Source organism: Dermacentor albipictus, chromosome 1 (genome assembly GCF_038994185.2).
Source record: "Dermacentor albipictus isolate Rhodes 1998 colony chromosome 1, USDA_Dalb.pri_finalv2, whole genome shotgun sequence".
Lineage (NCBI taxonomy): Eukaryota > Metazoa > Arthropoda > Arachnida > Ixodida > Ixodidae > Dermacentor > Dermacentor albipictus.
Genome location: NC_091821.1, coordinates 87,776,206 through 87,797,485, shown reverse-complemented (window position 1 = coordinate 87,797,485; position 21,280 = coordinate 87,776,206). Strand labels below are relative to the sequence as shown.

Below are 21,280 nucleotides of genomic sequence, written 5' to 3'. Positions count from 1 at the left end.
ACATCTGGTGGTAACTGCTGGGCCATCGTGGCTGTTGACCAACTCACGCGATACGCCGAAACTGTCGCTCTCCCGGCAGCTACAGCGCGCCAAGTTGCCTCCTTGCTGCTTCGCGATTCATACTGCGTCATGGTCCACCACAGGAGTTGCTCAGCGATCGCGGACGTGTCTTCTTGTCGAAAGTTGTCGAGGTCATCCTCAAAGAGTGCCACGTTTTGCACTGCACAGCTACTGCTTACCATCCGCAGACCAATGGCCTCACAGAACGATTTAACCATACGCTGGGCGGCATCCTCGAAATGTACGTAGCCTCCGGCCACACATATTGGTATGCTATTCTGCCTTTCGCAACCTACGCCTACAATACTGCCACTGAGAGCACCATTAGCTTTTCACACTTTTTCTTTCTGTACGGCCGGCACCTGTCGCACGCAATCGCCACAATCCTTCCGTACAAGCCGGATGAATCTGAGTGTGCGCCTATTTCTGCCACAGCCAGACATCCCGAAGAGTGTCGCGATCTCGCGCGGGCCTTTACTTCAAATGAGCAAGAGCGCCGGAAGGGCGTTCGCGGTGATACCACTTCTGCGCCCACGTTCCTCCCCGGAGCGCTTGTGTGGCTCTTGGTCCCTTCCACTGCATCTGGGCTCTCGTCGAAACTACTGCCCAAGTATGAAGGCCCCTACCGCGTCGTCGAACGCACATCTCCGGTCAACTACGTGATCGAGCTCGTTGAACCGTCTTCGGACACACACCGTCGTGGACGATACATTATCAACGTCGACCGCCTCAAGACCTACTATGGCCCAACTCATAGTGACAAGCTGTTAAGTCGCCCGGTGGTTCCCTTTTCGTTCCCGGGTAAGTGTAGAAAAGGAATGGAGCGATATAGTGAGTCGTCCTCTTCAGCGCTTTTGCTCGTGAATGCCGCTCGTGCTGAGAATCTGTGCCTTGCGCTAACGGCCGGTCCCAAACGGCGGTGATTAATAAAATGAAGCAAGGTGTGAGAGCGGGCTAGTTGGTTTTCCATAATGATGTAACCAGCCCTAGAGAGGGAACACAATGCATAAGAACCGCCTTTGTTATATATATATATATATGAACGAGAAAAAAGGCGGTTAACCGAAGGGCCCGATTTGTAGTAGTCGCACCATAAGAAGCCAACAGAAGTGCTTGTAGCCTGCTTCACCTCCGCCGCGGTTCGGCCCTTTATATTGCGCTATCTCCGGGATTGGCGCACACCTCCTGTCGCCTATACGGACGTAAGCCGGCCAGGGTACCCCCCCTCCCCCTTACGACCGCATACCAGGTATATTGCACTATCTCCGGGATCGGTCCATGTATTCCTGTCCACGCGCCGTGATATAGATATAAGCCGGCCAGGGTACCACCTCTGGGATCGCATGCCCTGTATAGAGAACTATCTCCGGAATTGACACACACAGTCCTGTCGCATGTATACGGACATAAGCCGGCCAGGGTCCACCCTCTGGGGACACATGCGGAAGATGCATACAGGGGCTAGAGGTAAACAGCTTTGCTGTAGAAGGACAACACAAACGCCGACTATCAAATGCAGGTTCGCACGGTTGCAGAAAAACAAGAAAGACACAGATCTTATCCGTGCAAGCTCAAGGGAAAGTAGCGCCAACCCATTAATCATAGACACGTGCGGCCACTCGCAGAAAATAACTGTTTAGGCATGACAATTCCTCTTTATGCATAGTAATCGACGGCTCACCTACGCATCTGCTACCGATAATAGAGATATTATTTGTTGGGGTGACCAATATCTACCAACATGCTCAATTTTCAGTCCGTCTCACGAAATAATTCCTCACCCACCGCGGTATATAGCTCAGGGGCTATGGCGTTGCGCTGCTGTAGACCAAGCCACGGGGTCCACGCTTGCCGTGGCGGCCGGGTTCGGTTGGGGTTAGAATGCAAGAACGCTCATGTACCGTGTTTTGGATGCACGTTAGAGAACCGGCCGAGGTTAATCCGAAGCGCTCCATTGTGGCATCCTTCATACAAGCCCCTGCGCAGTTTCGGGACGTTAAATCCGATAAATTTAAATGCGTGAGCATTTGTGCGCTTACCGCACGAGAAGTACCGTCCGTCCGTCCCGTAAAACAGTCGCTTCACCTTCGTGAATTCACCTTCGTGCTGCATCTCGCTTCAACGCGAACCAAGCGGCGAGAACACAGCGCTCCCGAAGCTATCAGCGCTCGTCACACTTTCTTCCCCCATCGCAGTACTATTTCAAGACAGTGCCCGTATGACCATGCCATACGCAGCCGCCGCTGGAATAGAGTTGATCACGGTTCATAATGGTCCGCGACGCGGATGGATGAAGCGCTCAAGAGCGATAACGGCTTATAATTATCGGAAAGCCATCATTGCACCTGCCGCCGCCAACTGCAGTAGTTTGCTTCCGTCATCGATTCTCCTTGCGCCGCCGTCCGCAGCAGTTCGTGCAGCCGCAGCGCTGTCGTTTATACTGGTCGGATCAAGTTCCATAACATTCATAATGACACCTGGCTGCGTGGAGATGAACAAGTGGCATAATGCTTACGCATGCATAGACAACTCTCAGAGGAGTTCCGGCGTGTCCTTTTTTTTTAATTCCTCGATAAAGACTTGTAAGCCAGCTAGCCAAGAAAATGGGTCGGAATTTCATCCCGAGTACCACGGTTAATAAAGTCGCAGTGCAAGTTTTCCACCTGCAATGAATCCACCCGCGAGCCCTCTGAACGAGCCATATGTATGGCTCCGTGTTTTCGGAGTTTATTTCTTGGCGGAAATATGGCGTTCATAGGAGTTTATTTCTCGTAAATCCCCGATTCTCCGAAATTCGGAGTTTAATTTTGCATTATTTTCAATACTCCAAAATCTTAGATTAATCGATATCTGAACACGAAAACACCAGAACACACAAAGCGTATTTTAGTTTTCTGAAAGGTTTGAACGCACATCGAAAGGCTGAATGAATTCGCGCACTGGGCTGGTTGCTGCGCTTTAAGAATGACGCTAAATATCCATGGATATTTAGCGTCATGTAAATAACCATGGATATTTAGCGTCATGTACATGGTCCTGCAGGACCACGTACCAGTGCTGCACGGATATACGTATATGGTAATAGCCTTTTTGAGACACCATATCAACACTTCCAACTTTATTTGTCGTTGATACCTAACTGAACGAACGGAGCTCGCTTCCAACTGCAAGGGGTGTACGGTATCGCGAATAAAAGGGACAAGGGACAAACACAGCGCTGTTTGTGTCCCTGTGTGTCTTCTTTTGTCCCTTCTTTTAATCATGCTACCGTACACCCCTTGAAGATGCGTTACCAACAAGCCCACATTGCAACTCTCGCTCACTTCCAAGCCGCGGTCATATCGTAGTTGGCGTTGCTAGCGCGACAAATTGCGGTTCGAACATGCAGGAAGATAGCTTGGGTGCTGTGCGTTAGTCAGCCCGCTATGTTGGGAAACTTAAGCGCTACCATAACGCCAGCGACGCTTCAACGGTCGTGCCTTGCCAGCCCACACGGATTACGCCGACGATGCACGCCTGCTCCATAGTTCCCGTAGTGCCTCTCACTCGAGCGTATACACGCCAACGAGCCTGGACACGCGACGTATGATGAAAGGAGCCGGCCACAAATAGTGACCACGAAGAGGAAAACGGTTGGCAGCGGTGGCCGGCACACGGGGTTCCGCTGGAGCACCGTTCCACGCAGGCTCACGGGCCGCTGTCCCTTCATCTCGCACGCACGCTTGTCAAGTGTGTCAGACCGGGCGCAGAGAAGAATCCCCCGCTGCGTCGCGTGGGCGGGCCCGAGTGGCGCGCGGCGGTCACGTTCCTTCCCGCGGCACTACACTCAGCATTAACAACGCACCTCAACGCACACCCTAACATTAGAGTGCGGATTCAGTGGATTCCGAGTCACACAGGGATCAGAGGGAACGAAGTGGCACATGCCACATCCCGCGCAAATCTCCCGGGCCCTCCTCTGTGGTGGCCGGACCCACTGAGTCTGAATGAGCAATATGCCTTCGCGCGGGCGGAAAGGCGCGAAAAACTTGATGATTTACTAAACAACTCCATGAAGTATCCACAAGCGGATACACACATGAATCGAAGAGAGGCGGTACTATGGAGGCGTGCACAGACGCACTCTCTCTTGTCCCCACACTTCCAACACTACATACAAGGTTTGCCTGGTAAACCTGCTTGCATGGCATGTGGCGGCTTCCCGGATAATGCTCACATTCTGTGGGATTGTCCGGGGAGCCGTCTCGCTATTCAGGCTAGCCTTGCCAAACTCTCACCCATCCGTAGACCTACGACGCTTGAGGAGTGGCTGGCGGACTCCTCCCCCGACTACGTACGTGCCATGATCGAGCTCATCACGACGCTCGGCTTGGCAGACAACTAGAACAAAGCGGGCGAACCCGGACCGGGGTTCTTGAATAAAGTTTATTCTCTCTCTCTCTTCCCGGTCGAGAGGTCCCAAACAGCGTTTTCCTGCTTACCGCCACTTGCACCATGTCGTGCCACCGTGTCACGGGCGTGCTTTGCTTATATAACTCCCACTGCGCTGTTTGCCCTGAGCCGTCTCAAAGAGAGCGCCGGAAAAAGCATCGCCTCCGCAATTGTGGCGAACATGCCGCCTCGCGCTCATGGTCCATTCCTCCGTTCGCGCCTAACGGACGACGCTCCATTGGGTTTGCGATCCCATAACGGAGCCCATGTACGACGTGCGCGTTCAGCAGGAAAGAAGAAAGTGTAGCCTACACCCGATCTTGTGCGATCGTTATACTAATGCATCCCAGTCATTTGCGATGCTTTTTTATTGGCGCACAAAGAGGCAAGCCAGTGCTTCCTGTTTGTCTCTGCCTTCTATTTTGATGCACATGCTATTTTAGAGGCGTCCGCGCTCTGCCCAGTGTACGTGTGTCAACTTTGTTGTCCAGAGAAGTGATTTGTAACCGGTCATCGGTTCTCGCGCGGGACGCTTGCAGGAGGAAATAATCGCGACTTTAAGCAAGTGTGGCTTGCATGTATTGGGGTGCGCCTGACTTCCCCAAGCGTTGCGTGAAACGTGTCGGTAAGGTGGACACGAATCAACCAGCGTGGTGAGAAGCAGCGAGAAGAATCGGTGAAAATTGAGGGCTTGTTGACTGAAGACCCGCTGCAGCGGCTTATTGGCTGTTTTGTTCTTATGTTGGATACAAGGTCGCGGGATGAATTCCCGGCCGCTGCTGCAGTGTCCCGGTGAAGGCAGAGTGCAGAAACGCTAGTACGCGTGCACGTTAAAGAAACCCACGTGTTCGAAATTAATCCGCAGTCAACACTATTGCGTCTCTGCTAAAGCATCATCAACAGCTAGTTAATAACTGAATTATCTACCCAGTAGGCCAATAGCCATTAAAACCAGTCAAGTCAGAAGGGAATTAGGACGCCTAATTTAAAGTAAACCTAGTTTTGCTCTTGATTAGAGATATATATGACTGAAAAAAAAGTAGAACAGATAACACGACAGCTATGTGGACCCAACGTGCAGCTTCCGCGCAGTGCTCTTCCAATTGCGCCATTTCTGACGGCTATCCCCTGCTCTAATTTTTCTGCTATTATGGTATGGTACAATTTTTAGCGCGACATATTTGGCACTATGGGGTGGAACCAAATATGACTCACCAGAATGGCAAGCAGTTCGGTTCGCAAACAATATAAATATAGCCTATGTAGTAAAATAGAGAATGCATCCCTGTTCTCAGTTAATTTGGTCAACCTTAAATGCCAGCAGGTAAAAGCAGGTCCTGAAGATCCCTACAGGTACCCCACATTGACTGGCGCTCAACGCTCGCGGTACGCGTGTTTGTAACCTGAAGGGATAGTGAGTGCCCTAAACAATTTGGGGACTTACCATGCGGAGAAGCTCCCTTGCACAATTTAGTCGCTTTGATTCGCTGATTCGCGATCGCCCTGTTGCGCGTTGTTGTTATCATGTAAAATGTCACTACGTTTATTTACGCGATGTGAGCTTGCTTGAAGGGAAAATGGAAAAGTAGAGATGACTTATGGGGCATAATGGTGTTGGCAGGAGAACGTAGCATATTACGCGCAAACTTTAAAGCTACTAGTATTTTTCGAAATATAAGACATTATACTGCAAACAAAACGCATCGTTCTTTTTTTATGGCGAACTTATCCGCTTAGCAAGATGAGCTCTCCTAACAAATTATGTACCATGAAAAATTTACTGGCAGCAACTTAAATGCCATCCATTAGCGCCCATTAATTATGAAAGATCTTCATGTTTGGTGATGGCCTTTAGTGCTTTTAGGGCGCAAGGACAACTTGGCATACAGTTTCTTTCACGAAAAATTTCCCGCCACTGGAGCTTCCGCATTCTAAGCCATCTTTTGTTCAAAGTTACTTGGAAAAATTTCTCAAGTGCAATAAAACAACGATCAGTGCGCTAACTTTTCAAAGAGAACTCGAACTTGTAACGCATCACCTCTGCGCAATACGTAACGTATATTTAAGCACAGTCAGTTATATAACGCATAAGATGTAGCTTATCGAGAAGCCGTGATGCTAGTCAGTATACGACTGTTCGCGAAGCAGTGGCCGCGTCGTAGTAAATACCAACTCACGCAATGCTTCAGCGTTGTGGGAGCGTCCAAGATGGTCGCGTTTATCGTGCCACTCAGTCATTTCGGCAGCCGTCATCATCGTCATGGAAAATTACATTTGAGCATAGCTGCGCTTTTCCGGACTGATGGAGCGGGTTGTTTTTGTCATCAAGTTAAGTTGGCACTCTGTCATAAACAATACTTTATGGTCGCGCTAACGATACCTGCAAGCGTGATGAACGATGAAGCTTTGTGAAGGCGTACCACCTAAAGCGAGCCCGCACCCATCATCTTAGTTCAATCAATCAAAAGCGGCCCTGAGTGTGACCATTTGACTCGGAGAATGGCTCAGCTGAGCTACAGGACCGTTTCCTTTGTTTTACCTTTTATTTTCTATTTTTTCGAGCCGGTTGCTCCATGTAATCGTCATACGGACACGCAACTTTTTTTCTTTTTCGCTCCATTACCCAACAACCAAAAATATGCCGTTTCCTGACCGAGAGAACATGATAGGCGTCTGGATCAAAAGAGAGGGCTGGGATATTTATTAAGAAATAAGAAGAAAAAAACAGTGTAGGCCATGGGTTATTCATTGTCACACCCCAAGTGAAGTAAAAATATCATTCTTCTTTTTCAGTAGCGACGATCTTCAAATGCAACTTACGCCAGATGTGCTTGTGCAAGCTTCCGTCAGCTTGTTTCCGATGAGGCGCTTGTTTCGACTAAATCGGCAATTTCTGGCAGCGGATTGTGCCTTGGTCCACGTGGCACAGAACATTCATGTACAAAGAGATTTTCAACTCAAAATCACCTTGAGATTACGCATGGCCTGTTGAGCGCCGAGATGGATCGTGAAATTCTTAAGGGACCGGAAAATATTTTTGATGCGAAACCATAAACTGGGCCATTGGGCGGAAACGCTGGTGCCTGTCGTCTGGACAAGTGAAAAATGGCGCCTAGATTCCCATTGGCTGCGACGCCACGTCACGAGTGCGCCTCGACGGAGCACAGCGGGCGAAAGGAAACACATGCTGCCGCCATAGCGCGCCAACTGTCACGTGAGGGGAGAGGGCATCGCAGCGATGCCACGTCACCCGTGCTCACGCTCCCGGCACTCTGTGTTATCCGCGCGTTCCTTGTCTGCGTAAGCTCTCGCCAGCGTTCTAACTGCGCCTCGGTGAGGCCAAATCAAAACGCGTCAAGCCAACGCCTCCTAATAGCAGGCCTGTGCACTCTGATTTATGACGTCATGTTACTTGGACCGAAATTTTCATTGCCGAACCCGGCAGGAAGAATGCCTTGACGTCAAAATCACCGCGGCTTACTCGGGAGCGTCCCCATTGAATTCCGTGGCAGTCGAGCAAGGTAGCCACGACGTCACGGATCGAAGTGCACCGTCCTTGTGCTTTCAGAAGGCGATGACCAAGCGCCTAAACGTGCTCGTTTGCTTTCGAGGAGTTCATAACTTGAAGGAATGCTCAGCGGCGTTGGGCATTAATACTTTCGCATTTGTAACTCGTGAATGCTTAGGTGTCCTCTGATATCATAATTTTTTTAGGCCTAGTTGATGGTAAAATTAGAAACATCAAGTGTGCTAAGTGGCTCCACATGCGTACTCAGTTCGTTTACATTTAACGTTGTTATGACGCGGCGTAGTGACGTAGTAGCTTACGCGTAGCACTGCTTAACCCGAGGGCGCTGTAATCAAATCCCGGCCATGGCGGCCGCATTTCGATGGGGGCGAAATCTAAAAAGGCCCGTGTACCATGCATTGGGTGCACGTGAAATTACCCCATGTGGTCAAAATTAATCCGGAACCCCTCCACGGTGTTTCTCATAATCACATTGGGATTTTGGAACGCAGAGCCCCAAAATTTAATTAATTTTGACATTGTTATGGTCACGGTTTAGTTGCCCCATATCGTACCTTCTTTTCCGCGTTATTCTTGTGTGCATATGAGACATCTGGCTTCAATGCTGAAAGGATTCAGCATACCATTCAACCGGGTTTATACGTCATTTATGAGTTCTTAAAAGGTAGAGGCATGAATATATCACATGGGAAAACAGCTGTTCTTCCTTTTACCAGAAACATTTGGTTGTGTTTATTATCTTCTATAGTAACATAAGCGCTAAAATTTGACTATATGTTGACGGCTGTGTATCGTACGAGGTAACAAAAGACCCAGATGACCATTTATGCCTTAATGAATCGTTAGAATGCTTCCATAAGCGACACCTGGCAAATAAAGATACACTTAATTAAAACAGTAGCAATGTCTTTTACAACCAAACAATCTACGACAGCATTTGAGTAATCTTCTACGGTTGTGTCACTCAATAAAGTCCACGATTACAAATACCTTGGTGTGATTTTCACGTCTAATGTGTAGTGTTCCAAGCACGCTGTATATATTTGCTCAAAAGCCAAAGAAAAAATAAAGCTGCTACATACGTAAAGAGTTAACATCAGCCGCTGTAGAAACTAAATGACTTATGTATGAAACATTGATCCGTCCCATATTGGAATATGTTTCACTAGCTTGGAACCTCTATAAACAATATAATAAGTACTTTCAATTTCAAGTTAAATTTTATCCCTTCTTTTTACATGACGGAAAGATAGAGATGTGTTTAGACCCATAGCCTGTGGCCAGTAGGTGCTTTAAATTCATGTAGAAGCAGTGGAAAGGAAAAGCTGGCAGGTTCATCTGTCAACGCTATACGACCGTGATTTCTCTCCGGCTTTCTTTCTTCACTCGCTAAAAGTACTTTCCAAAAGGCGTCACACCGAGTCACTGAAACTACTATTTTGTTTTGTACATTCACTTTGCCACCTTCCCGACAGCAGCTACTATACACGTTCGCTAACCAGTTCGTAACCCTAAGTCACCATGCTCTTAACATTACGCCTTCTAAAGGGAATCTTTGTTAGCATCACTCCCGCACTTTGGTGTCTACATTTCCCCTAACCTCTATCGAGTGCGCAAGTCGATGTAGTCATATATTCTTGTATCGGCATATATAGCGACCTATTTTGGCCCACACATCCTGCACAATTTGCACGCCCTTAACTCTCATGAATATCTAATAAGCCCTGGTCGACTGTGGCGTTGGGACACAAGTTGTGTGCTTATTGTGTTCCTAGTTTGCTCACGTAATTTATGACACTTGCGCATAGTAGCAAGCGATTTAAAAGCGTGAAAATCGTCGCGGAGTCTAACGGCAGTAGCGAGAGCAGTGGCCTTTCGCAAATAACTCGTTGGCTCCTGTCAGTGCGACCCATACGGGACGCCAAGATATGGTTTCTCTGCAAAAACGGCGAAGCGAAACGGGCGCACCGTCAACGCTGCGCTCAATTGCCTCGGTGGCGGAGCAAGTGCTGCGCTCTGCCTCCTGCTGCAGGGATGAGCGCACGCACAATGTAAGCGCACTGGCGTTCGTGCTGAGCTGATGTGTGTATGCTCCGGCCTCAGAAGCAAATGTCAAGCTAGCGTAATGTAATATATTTCACTGCGCGCCGACCAATGCCGACGGTTTGGCCTCATCTCGTGCAACGTCTAGGTGTGACGCCCGCAACGCCCCGTGGCGGCACACATGACGCCAGCATTCTGAGTCGCCTGGTTCGCCAGGGCGCTGTTCTTTCTGCCCAGCAGGCGTTGTCTCGCGTGCTGCGTCGCGCCAACATGTCGCCCCATGTATTATTAAAACCATCATTAGAACACCGTCCTGGGAGGAGTTCAAGCACTACGCTAAGCTTTGCTATCGATGTCAATGCTTTGCCATTCAGGCGATGCTGCCAATAATTTTCATCATGTTCGCGGCATATGTATTCACATGCTGTCTGTGTTGTTTTCTGCGCGCTCCTACTATAACCGATGTGAGTTGCAGTATATATACATAAATAAAATAAAATGCGTCGAAAATTTCCGTTTAGTACCAAATTGCGCGGAATTTATGAATTTACGTTTATTGCAGCTATGTTTTAGCAACATCTACCTCGAAAATGGAGAAGGTTAGACACCCTATACTCCGTTCAAAAATAATTCTACAGTAGAGCTAACGAGATTAATGCTGTAGCTTGTTTGTTGCGGCAGCACAAGTTTCGGGCCGTGTTCTTTACAGGCGGTTGCCATGTGCTGCACTATACCATGTGTTTATTTCTTTTTTAGCTCCGTCAAAGCTTTGAAAATTGCGTGCGGCAGATAGCACAATCGTACGATAAATCAAAATAGCTAATTAAATAATTAAACGTTACAATAATTGACACTTAATTACTTTACGGCACATATTTCATTCTACAATATAGAGCGGGAGAGTTCGCAAGGCGTATCCTCTTGAAAGGAATTCTCAGGACTATACCAGTTGTTCCACCATTGGAACACCATTTGCGTTCCAGTTACGTTTGTGCTTCAATGCATTAAACGACGTTTTCACAGAAGAATTGGTGGAACAACAGCGCATTTTTATCGCAAGTTTGACGGCCCGTATCTCGAAACCGGTGCTATCCTGACAATTAGTTCCAAGTCGATATGCCTTGCAAACTCACCAGCTACAATTTGCAATTCGTAATTGTAATTAGACCTTTATTTGTAACAGCGACTAAATTCAGGCTACCAAACGTACATTTGGGTCCCCACCATGCTTAAAGACCGGGGCTAGTATTCACAAAAAGATATTACGCTAGAATTCTTCGTAATATAACATTTCAGCAGTCCCGGTGCTGAACATATTATCAGCGAATTGCGATCGGCCACTGGCAAATGACATTTAAGAAGGAAAAGCTTTGTGAATTTGGCTCGACTACGGAACGATTGCACGCACCACTCCCTCCTCTGTAATGATAAAAAAAATGGTGGTTCCGTCTTTTTTATTGTGAATTCTTTTCTGTTTGCGTTTCAGTTTACATGGTTGTTACACTAGCTACTACTGGTTTACACTAGTACTAGTTTACACTACTGTAAACGGGGACCTATACCCATTCAAGCCGACGGCTGGTCGACGCAAGCGCTGTCGCTGCGCTTTGTTGTGGAAGCACTAGCAGCACTATCATCACGCGATAGTTGTTCGTCCTTGAGAATGTATTGCGCCAGCCTCTCTGCTGTCATGAGTGCTGCTGCCAAGAAGCCGCTATACAAAGCCGACAGAAAGCGGAAGCCGGGAGCGAATGATTCCACGCGGGCCCTCTTTATATGCGAGGCGGGGAGCAAGGCCGCAGGCGCGAGCGGGCTGCGGGAATCCCGCCCAGCCCACAGTGGTGCCAGTCACCGGAGGAAGGAGCCCTCGAACGGCCGCCGTATGTATATACGACGGGGCGCTTTCGCAACGCCGCCTCAACTCGCTACATTCTGCCGCGGGGAGAGCGCGCTAAGTGATGGGCCGCTCCTTTTGCGACGATGACGACGTTAAATGATAGCATTAGTCACTGCAGCGGTGGTTGACACGCGGCGAAGACGAACGCAATGTGTCCTGCGGGAGACGAGCCAACGGCGATCACCTGAGGGCTCACGTGTGCTGTCACCTGAGGGAGGGGACCTACGTTGCGTCCGCGCCTGGCGACGACGCAATGCATGACTGCCCGGCGCACCTTACAACAACGGTCGACCGATTGAATCCAATACTGACAGCACGATGGCTGTCATTTCTCCAAAAAAGGTGAATGACCGCCATGATGGAAGAGCGTTCAATATAGTTCAGGGCGCCTGGAATGACTCGATACTGCGCGTTAAAATCTACAAGCACGTCATGGGCGCTTGTGCAATTTGACCAGCGGTGAACTGCCTTTTCATTAGGTTTATCCGGGCAATATCTCGCTCAAGGACGTCGCGTAATGATAGCAGACTATGAAAAAAAAAATTCGACATTCATTATGCGCCGATTTATCGGAATCTATTTATTCTCGACCAAGATCCCCATCTCTTGGGATCCTGTGTGGCCTAAAGTCACGTTTAATCTACAGTCGCGGGGCACCGAGAATTGCAAATATTGTATAGGAATCAGAGGTTTTACAACCACTATTGGTCAACGTTCACGGTGACGTCATGTGAACTGGGAGCCTGATTAGCTTATACAGCCTCTAGCGTGTGCGGTTCTTGTGACAAAATCGTGTCAATAGTAAATTACCGGTGCTTTGTTTACAATTAATTTGACAAATGGTGCCATCAACGCAAACGACTTTAATAAAGAACGCCGTACTTGTCCGAAACATAGCTGATCTTACAGCAATGTCTTCCGCTGACTATAGGGTAAAACTCAGAGTTCGTATTTTTCTGTGCTCCTATTTAGGCGCCTACTATGGAGGCGAACTTTGTCACCGACGTCACGGTGCATTCAGGGGTTGCCGTTTGTTTTCTAGATGAGGCCTCGATTCCAGAAGCTCATATAACCGTAATGTCGGATTCATTCAGTCTATATAGACGAAGCCACTGTTGTGTATAGAATGCGAACTGGGTCAGCATACTTCAGCACGGTGGCTTAAAATGCGATGCCCTGCTTCCTAACTGTTTCAGGAATTCCCCACTGCTGCAGAAGTGCACTTGCAAAGGAGAACAACGTTTTCTTGTTCAGCGAGCTAACAGTTGTGACGCGAGATTCGTTTGTAACTATATCCTACAGATCCGAAGTCAACAGAGTAGGCTATATACTTGATTTAGTTACATTTGTAAGTGCTGAGCCTGTTTTTATGTTTTTTTCTTCTCATTTTCTCGTTCTATAGGGCTACCCTATTACTCGCGAAGGCGGAAAAGTGGTGACTAAGTTCGAGGAATCCGTGCCCATGGTGACTTACTTGGTCTGCTTCATCGTATGTGATTTTGAGAGGGTGCAGACTACAGCCTCCGTGGACCAGATACCGGTAAGCGGCCAAGTGTGATATACAGCCAAGGATACCGCAAATGTTCGTGTAAAGGCCTCATGCGCATTATACTAGTTTTGGATAGCACAAATTATGCGCTAGTCTCAGTATACTGTATAGAATGGTTCAGAATAAAGGAAGACACCAAATTTTTTTTTGTACTCAAACTGAATGTGGGTTATTGTCATGGTTTTGGGAGGCTAATGCTTGAAGCTCGTCTGCAAGAGACATTATGTAATGTGGTGAGGGGACAATGGCCGGTGGCAGGCCAGGTGGTAATCTATGCACAGCAATTGTCTTCGTTGTTCTAGTGAGCTCCGTCTACGTTGTAGTGATGTTATTTTAATGGCCTCAACAGGGAGTAATTCGTTGTGACACAAGAAGACCCGCTTGTGGACATAATTTGACACCAAGCAGCGCTTCTAGGAATGACTACCTTCACGGAGCTGCAGTAGGAATTAAGGGAAAATGAGGCATCCGCCCAATCGTAGCGATTGCTACAAAGGTAACCCATACGGGATCTCAAAAGAAAGTCCTCGCAGTTGAAGAAAAATTCGTCCAGGTCCGGGACTCGAGCCCGGGACCACTGCCTTTCCGGGGCAGCTGCTCTACCATCTGAGCTAACTAGGCGGCTAGCAGATAGCAGAGAAAAGTCGAATTTTTCAACAACTCTAAGCAAAGGCAAGAGTTTGACCTGATAGTAGGAATGTATTGCTGAAACAGCAAAATGAAAAACAAAAAATATATGCGACGAACAGGGTCCGTGTAGAGGTTGTGACGCAGACAGTTCCCGCAACTCTTTCGTCCTTGAGGAGCAGCACTATTTGCGCTTTACATCGCAGTGTCAGCACTAAGAAAGTATTTGGACAAACGGCTGCTCAGGGGAAAACTTGCGGGCTTTTTACTGCGTCTTCTGGGCACTTACGACAAATTTGTATTTAGTGCAAAAAGCCCCGGAAGGCTATTCGCCGACGTCTTTTCGTATTTTCTCCTTTATCGTAGGGTATGCAGCAACGAACCAAGCATACCAGGTCGCGCAAGATAGCTGAATATGTGAAAATGGCTTCCTCGTGCAATCGCACGTCTTCATCTGCTACAGCAAACACTTTTCTTGCTTGATGTGCATTCGCCATGGCTTACACAGGTTACGGTCTGTTGGACGTCTCTGCGATTCAGCAGGTACTCATCTCGTGTGAATAACACACAGTGCAGCTGGACACTAAAATAAAAGTAAAACAACATATCGGTAAACATAGCTTATACAGGACATAACTTTATGACATTCCTTACGCATCTGTTCCGTTGTAAAAATGTGGTTCAATGAAATGTAGCTTCTTGATGAGCATTTTATCAAAGGCCGCTTTCGAACCACACGACACAAAGTGTCACGTAATATTTGAATCTAAACAAGAAATAAATTCGCAGTGATATGGAGGCTTGAAAAAATAAACAGCGCTAGAACACGGAATATTGCTGGAGCGACATTTCTTGCTCTACCAGTGCTCGTCATATAAAATTTGAGCAATCCACGATTCTGTAAGCTCGGAGCTTGACTTCGACGCTACCTGTTATTTTACGACGTTGTTTTGTGCGTTTATTTTCGTACAGATAAATAATTAAAATGGGCACACAGAAACCTTCTTTGTAGTGGACACTTATGAACGGTGTGCATGCATGTTCATTTTGTCTTGCAGTTCTCCGTGTACGCTGCTCCTAACCAGCTCAACAAAACTTACTACGCTCTAGACATCGGTTCGAGGATACTCAGTTTCTACGAGAAATACTTCGGCCTGAAGTACCCTCTGCCGAAGCAAGGTAAACAGCATTCTCAAACTAACTCGGCAATGGAAAATTGACGGATTCGGTTCACGAAAGTTGCTCATAACGAATTCTGCAGCGGCAGTCATTACGTATTTGACCTGTGTCAAGGGAAAAATTTTGTTTTTCGTACCGTTTCTGGTAAGACCAAGGTATCGTATCTTTTGACAGTTTAACCGCTTCGCCGACCTTTATACGCTACAGTGCAGTTAACCACACGTTACTGGCGCAATTGGTAACAGAGCTAATAGGCAACAGTGCAGATTGAGCATTTCCTCTCAAAGGTGCAATTTGATTTGAGTTTTACAAACTGTGCGTTGCATGTCTCAAGTGTAAAAGCGATGAACATCATTGATTGGATTTATTCATGCATAGCGTGGAGAAGTCCTTTCGCCGCGGGTCTAGCTTCGCGAGGTGTTTTGTCCGGCTTGCAGTTGATGCTAAAGCTACTCTGAACTTAAAATTGTTCTATTGATTCACAGCGTGTCACATAGTGCCTCGGCGTTCCATAGGTAAGGCGTAGACGTCTATGTAGACGGTAGGGCGCAGGCGTCCTCGAAGCTACTTCATCTCGTCCTTTATAGCAGCAATCAAACACACACACACACACACACACACACACACACACACACACACACACACACACACACACACACACACACACATATATATATATATATATATATATATATATATATATATCATAAAAAGCCAACGAACAGACACCAAAGACAACATACGGGAGATTACTTGTACTTACTAATTGAATTAAATAAATTATAAATTAATGGAATGACACTGGATGAAAAAACAACTCGCCCCAAGTGGGATGCGAACCCACGTCTTCGCATTACGCGTGCGATGCTCTTACCAAATGAGCTACCGCGGCGCCGTGTTCCCATCCACTTTCTGGAGTTATGTTTATCTACTAGAACTAACCCTGGGAGTGTTAGCCAGTGCCACCACTCACAAACCTAGGCGGCGGAAGAACATCCTTTCTGCCGCAGGCGTCACGAGTACGTGATCTATTTGGGTGACGGCAACTGGTGAAGGAACCCGCACATGCTACCTGAAGGCATCAATGTTGCTAGGTTCGAGACTCTCGTAATGTAATGAACGAGAACAAAGGGCACCGAGGGACCCGATTTTTATTAATGACATCATAAGAATGCGACAAACATAGACACCAAGGTCAACATAGCGGAGATTACTTGTACTTAATACTAACTGAATTAAAGAAATGTTAAATTAACGGAAATGAAAGTGGTTGACAAAATACCGGGCCGCAGATGTGATACGAACCCATATATATATATATATATATATATATATATATATATATATATATATATATATGAGCTATTTTAAGGCCCTCAAAAGGAAATGCCGAACGTGAGCCAACATTGTTATCTTTATTTTACATCGGACGTTTATATGTCACCTGTAATCCGCTGCTTCGTAAGAACGATCAAAGCGCCTTAATTAATCCTGCGTATAATTTACGAGCGCCGCTTATAATCTTTGCCTTATAACTACCTCCTCATTGTGCTTACATAATAAGCACCACGTAATTACATACAGTATTGCGCATACATATGCGCTATCTACATAAGTGCACGCATAAAAATTTTAATGCATTTACATGTTTTACTCTTTTAATCGTTATACTTCTCCAAGTTTTGTGCATGATTCCACGACGGAAGATGCACTGTTAGTCACGTTCATTGCTGCGTTGTCCATCCTGCAGACATGATCGCCATTCCGGACTTTGTGTCTGGGGCGATGGAGCATTGGGGCCTCATCACCTTCCGAGAAGTGAACCTCCTGTACGACCCCAAAAAATCCAGTCCTCGGAACAAACAGCGAGTGGCAGCTGTCATAGCTCACGAGCTCGCACATCAGGTATGCCTCCCGTGCCCCTGCCTCGTCACTAGTTCCATGTTATGCACTGTAGCCATGCCCATGCTGTCATGAGGCGACGCTTATGCACATTTATTCGTATGCAAAGCATGAAAGATGTTCTGTTTCTTAACTTTTTTCATAACTAAACGTCACGATGTGCTTCAACAAGTACATCAGCTCGTTATATTTCTGCCGTGATGGCAAGAATGAGATATCTTCAGGAGAGATAAAAGAGAATGAAACAGCGCTTTCCTTGCGAACATCAAAGCAAGCAGTCCGTGCCGTCTCGTGCGGCCAGCATAACCGTTTAAAGCTATTCGACCACAAACTGCATCTTGCGTAAGTGGCATTTCGCGTAGCGCGATTAAAGGCCCGGCAACAGCGTTTTGTAATGGACATGGCGATCACATAATGAGGTATAGGCCTACAGTAATAATCGCTACTCATGCAGCCTTGTCTGAACTTTTTTTATCCTCAACAGTGGTTCGGAAACCTCGTGACCATGAGGTGGTGGGACGACCTGTGGCTGAACGAGGGATTCGCAAGTTACATAGAGTACAAAGGCATCGACCACGTTGAACCGCAATGGGACATGGTAGGTATACTTGCGTCGATGCTGCGTCTGCACCTAAACAGCCCTGTGATTAAAGCTTACTGTAGCGCTCAAGTTGCGCCATGTTTGGTACAAGCGAAGCACGACCATATGTGTACATGGCGATTTTGCTCTTTCTGATTGCGTCGTCGCCTATAGCACCCATTATTATAAGGTCTTACGCAAGAACTTACGCAATGGTTGTGTGTGCGAAGCAGAATACATTGCAGGAAGCAGTTACGTAACTGCACATTCTTTGCCGAAATAGTTTCCCCATGTTCTACCCATCGTACTTAGGGGAATTCTGGTGACGTTTTGTAACTGAACCCAGAGTATAAACTCAAATTATCAGTATTCGGCGACATGGCGAGACCCTTCGCATTCCCTCTTGACTTGTTCTGCAAAAAAAGCAGGTTTATTTAGCGGGGCAATAAGTCAGCTCGAATGTGAAGTGAAGGCCAAGCGTTTTACTTTCGCTTCTAGCTTGAAGATGCCGTGAAGCGCACCGCGTTGTGATATACTCGGTGTGCCAGCTAACTTAAGCATAGATTTAAAAATATCTGAGTGTGCTATAGGAGGACGCGACTGTAGAAGCATGTTATTGGCCGTTATGTGTAGAAAATAAAAAAAAATTGCATTCTGTTTAGTTGCATAGTTAGTCATGATTGTTTAATAAACTTCGCAAGTTTAAAGAAAAAAAAACATCCAATGAGTAAATCGTAAGATGTTTTAGGTAATGTCCCATTAAAGAAAACCCGCGAAATATGACAAAATTCTTTACTGTACCCCTTGCGCGCCGCAGATTCAGTGCACTCAATCGTGCCTTTTACTACGAACGGCGCTTTTGAGCTAGCTGCGCTGCCACTGACAAAGTGACAGGGCGTGCAACGATTTGTTCATTCACCTTGTCGCCATCATGAGCAGCCGCATCTGCTGATTTCAGCAATGCAACCGGAACATGCATGAATTTCGAAGCCAACGCCGGCGTCGCTGCTCTGCCATTTTCTCAGCGAATTAAAAGTGCTGTTCTTTAGTGCGCAGCACATTTGAAAGCACCGTGATCGAGCGGCTCGCACCTTTTTTTCTTCTTTTTTTTCGTATTTCGCGGGCCTTTTATTTCATCATCATCATCAGCAGCAGCAGGAGCAGCCACCAAACACGTATGCCCGCTGCAGGTCGAAAGGCCTGTCCTAGCCGTCTCCAATTACCCGTGTCCTGTGCCGGCTGACGCCACCTTATGCCTGCGAAAACACCCGTGTACTTAGATTTAGGTGCACGTTAAAGAACCCCAGCTGGTCCGAATTTCCGGAGTCCCCCACTACGGCGTGCCTCATAATCAGAAAGTGGTTTTGGCTCATAAAACCCCATAATTGAACTGAACCACCTTATGTCTGTAAATGTCCCTGATTTCATCACACCGTGTGCTTAGATTTAGGTGCACGTTAAAGAACCCCAGGTGGTCAAAATTTCCGGAGTCCTCCACTACGGCGTGCCTCATAATCAGAAAGTGGTTTTGGCACGTAAAACCCCAAATATATATATGATTTCATCACACCACCTGCCGCGTAAGCATACTGGGTATGACGTTGTGCTGCCAAGCTCAATGAACTAGCGGGTTCGATCCCGGCCGCGGTGCATGATGGTCGCATTTCGACGGAGGCGAAGTGCGATAAAGCTCGCCTGCTATAATTCAGGCCCACCTGAGGAACCCCATGTGACAAAAATTAATCCGGAGCACCCACTACGGCGTGCCTCTTTATCAGATCGTCGTGTCGGTGCGTGACGCGCCAGAATGCAATAGGATCTGGGCTCGAGCTTGTTGGTACGACGCCTTCAGGGCGAAACAACGCTAGAAAAAACACGGACGAGCGGAGATAGGGCTCGCGTTTTTCTCTCGTCCGTGTTTTTCTAGCGCAGTTTCACCAGGAAAGCCTAGGATGCAAGTAGGTAACGCGATCACTCCACCTAGTTATTTGCCGTCCCCCCTCCCCGCCCCCGACTACACTTCCCTTCTATTAGCACCCATTCTGTAACTCTAATAGACCACCGCTTATCTTCCCTATACGCATTACACGTCCTGGCCAACTCCGTTTATTCTTATTAATGTCAACTAGAATATCGGCTGTCCCAGTTTGCTCTCTAATCCACACAGCTGCTTTCCCGCCTGTTAAGCGTTACCGCTATCATTTTTCGTTCCATCCCTCTTTGCGCGGTGCTCAACTTCTCGAGCTTCTGTACTAACCTCCAACTTACCGCCCCATATGCTAGTACCGGTAGCATGCAATGATTCTGCACATCTTAAGGATAGCAGCAAACTGCCGGTCAAAACTTGGTAATGCCTACCATATGCACTCCCAGCTCATTTTTATTCTTCTGTGAATTTCCTTCTCATAATCAATGGGCCTACATAAATGTACTCTTGCACCGATTCCAGAGGCTGGCTGCAAGTCATGAATTCTCGTTCTGAGCTTGCCAGGCTCTTGAACACTACCTTAGTCTTCTACATATTAATCTTCAGACCTACTCTTGCACATTATCGGCTAAGGTCATTAGTCATTTGTTACAAGTCATCTCCATCATTGCTGAACAGGACAGTGTCCTGCAAAGCGCAATTTGCTGAGATGCCTTCTCTTTGATCGTCACTCCCTAATCCTTCCCACTTAACAACTATAATACTTCTTTTAAGTATGCAGCGAATAACATTAAAGAGATTGTGTCCCATTTCCTGATCCCTTTCTTGATTGGTATTTCTCCGCTTTTCTCGCGACGAATTACTGTAGTTGTGTAATCTTTATAGATATTCGCCAGAATCTTCATGTATGCTTCCTATACTTTTTGACTATGCAATGCCTCCATGATTGCTGGTATCTCTACTGAATCAAATGCATTTTCGTAAGATATGAAAGCCATATAGAGAGGTTGGTTGTATTCCGAAGATTTCTCACTTACCTGATTGGTGACATTGATGACAGTGGTTGTGATCCATTCTTGAATACCCCTTATTGAATGCCATCCTTTTCTCCGGATTACCTTAAGTGAAGTTTTGCCCTGGTTCTATAGAAATTTACCTTAGTAAATCTTTCGTGCAATATGGTTGCTCTATATTTACATAAGTGCTATATCGGACGTTTCCAGAAACACTGTGCACATAACGTTTTCACTGAATGTTTTTTTTTTTAACTTAAGGACTTGCGAAATTGATTTACAATTTTTGACTGATTATGCAACTAAGAAGAATGCAAGAAAAATGAAGTCATTTTCTCCGTAGTGTGGTGAACAACACGCTTTTAGTCGTCCATTTTCAGGGGCGCCAAATATCTGTCCTGTCACTAATCGCCAACGGCGGCGCGGTTGTCTCCACATGGCCCGAAGAAGAGGAAGCAGCAGGTGTCGCGTATATATTGTTCCAAAACAGCAACAACGACGACGACATCGCGACAACAGCCACTTGTCAGAAAATTGCATCAT

The 21,280-nt window shown here is 46.9% G+C and overlaps 1 protein-coding gene across 4 annotated transcripts in view; it reads left to right on the top strand.

Annotated features, from left to right (window-relative positions):
* LOC135897826 (uncharacterized) overlaps window positions 1-21,280 on the top strand; it is a 237,810-nt gene that overhangs the window by 122,711 nt on the left and 93,819 nt on the right. For all 4 annotated transcript variants that reach the window (XM_065426534.1, XM_065426533.2, XM_065426532.2 and 1 more), the window contains 4 exons: window positions 13,363-13,500; window positions 15,195-15,315; window positions 17,066-17,220; window positions 17,702-17,815. In XM_065426534.1, coding sequence (XP_065282606.1) covers window positions 13,363-13,500; window positions 15,195-15,315; window positions 17,066-17,220; window positions 17,702-17,815 — 528 coding nt within the window. The remainder of the gene's footprint in view (window positions 1-13,362; window positions 13,501-15,194; window positions 15,316-17,065; window positions 17,221-17,701; window positions 17,816-21,280) is intronic.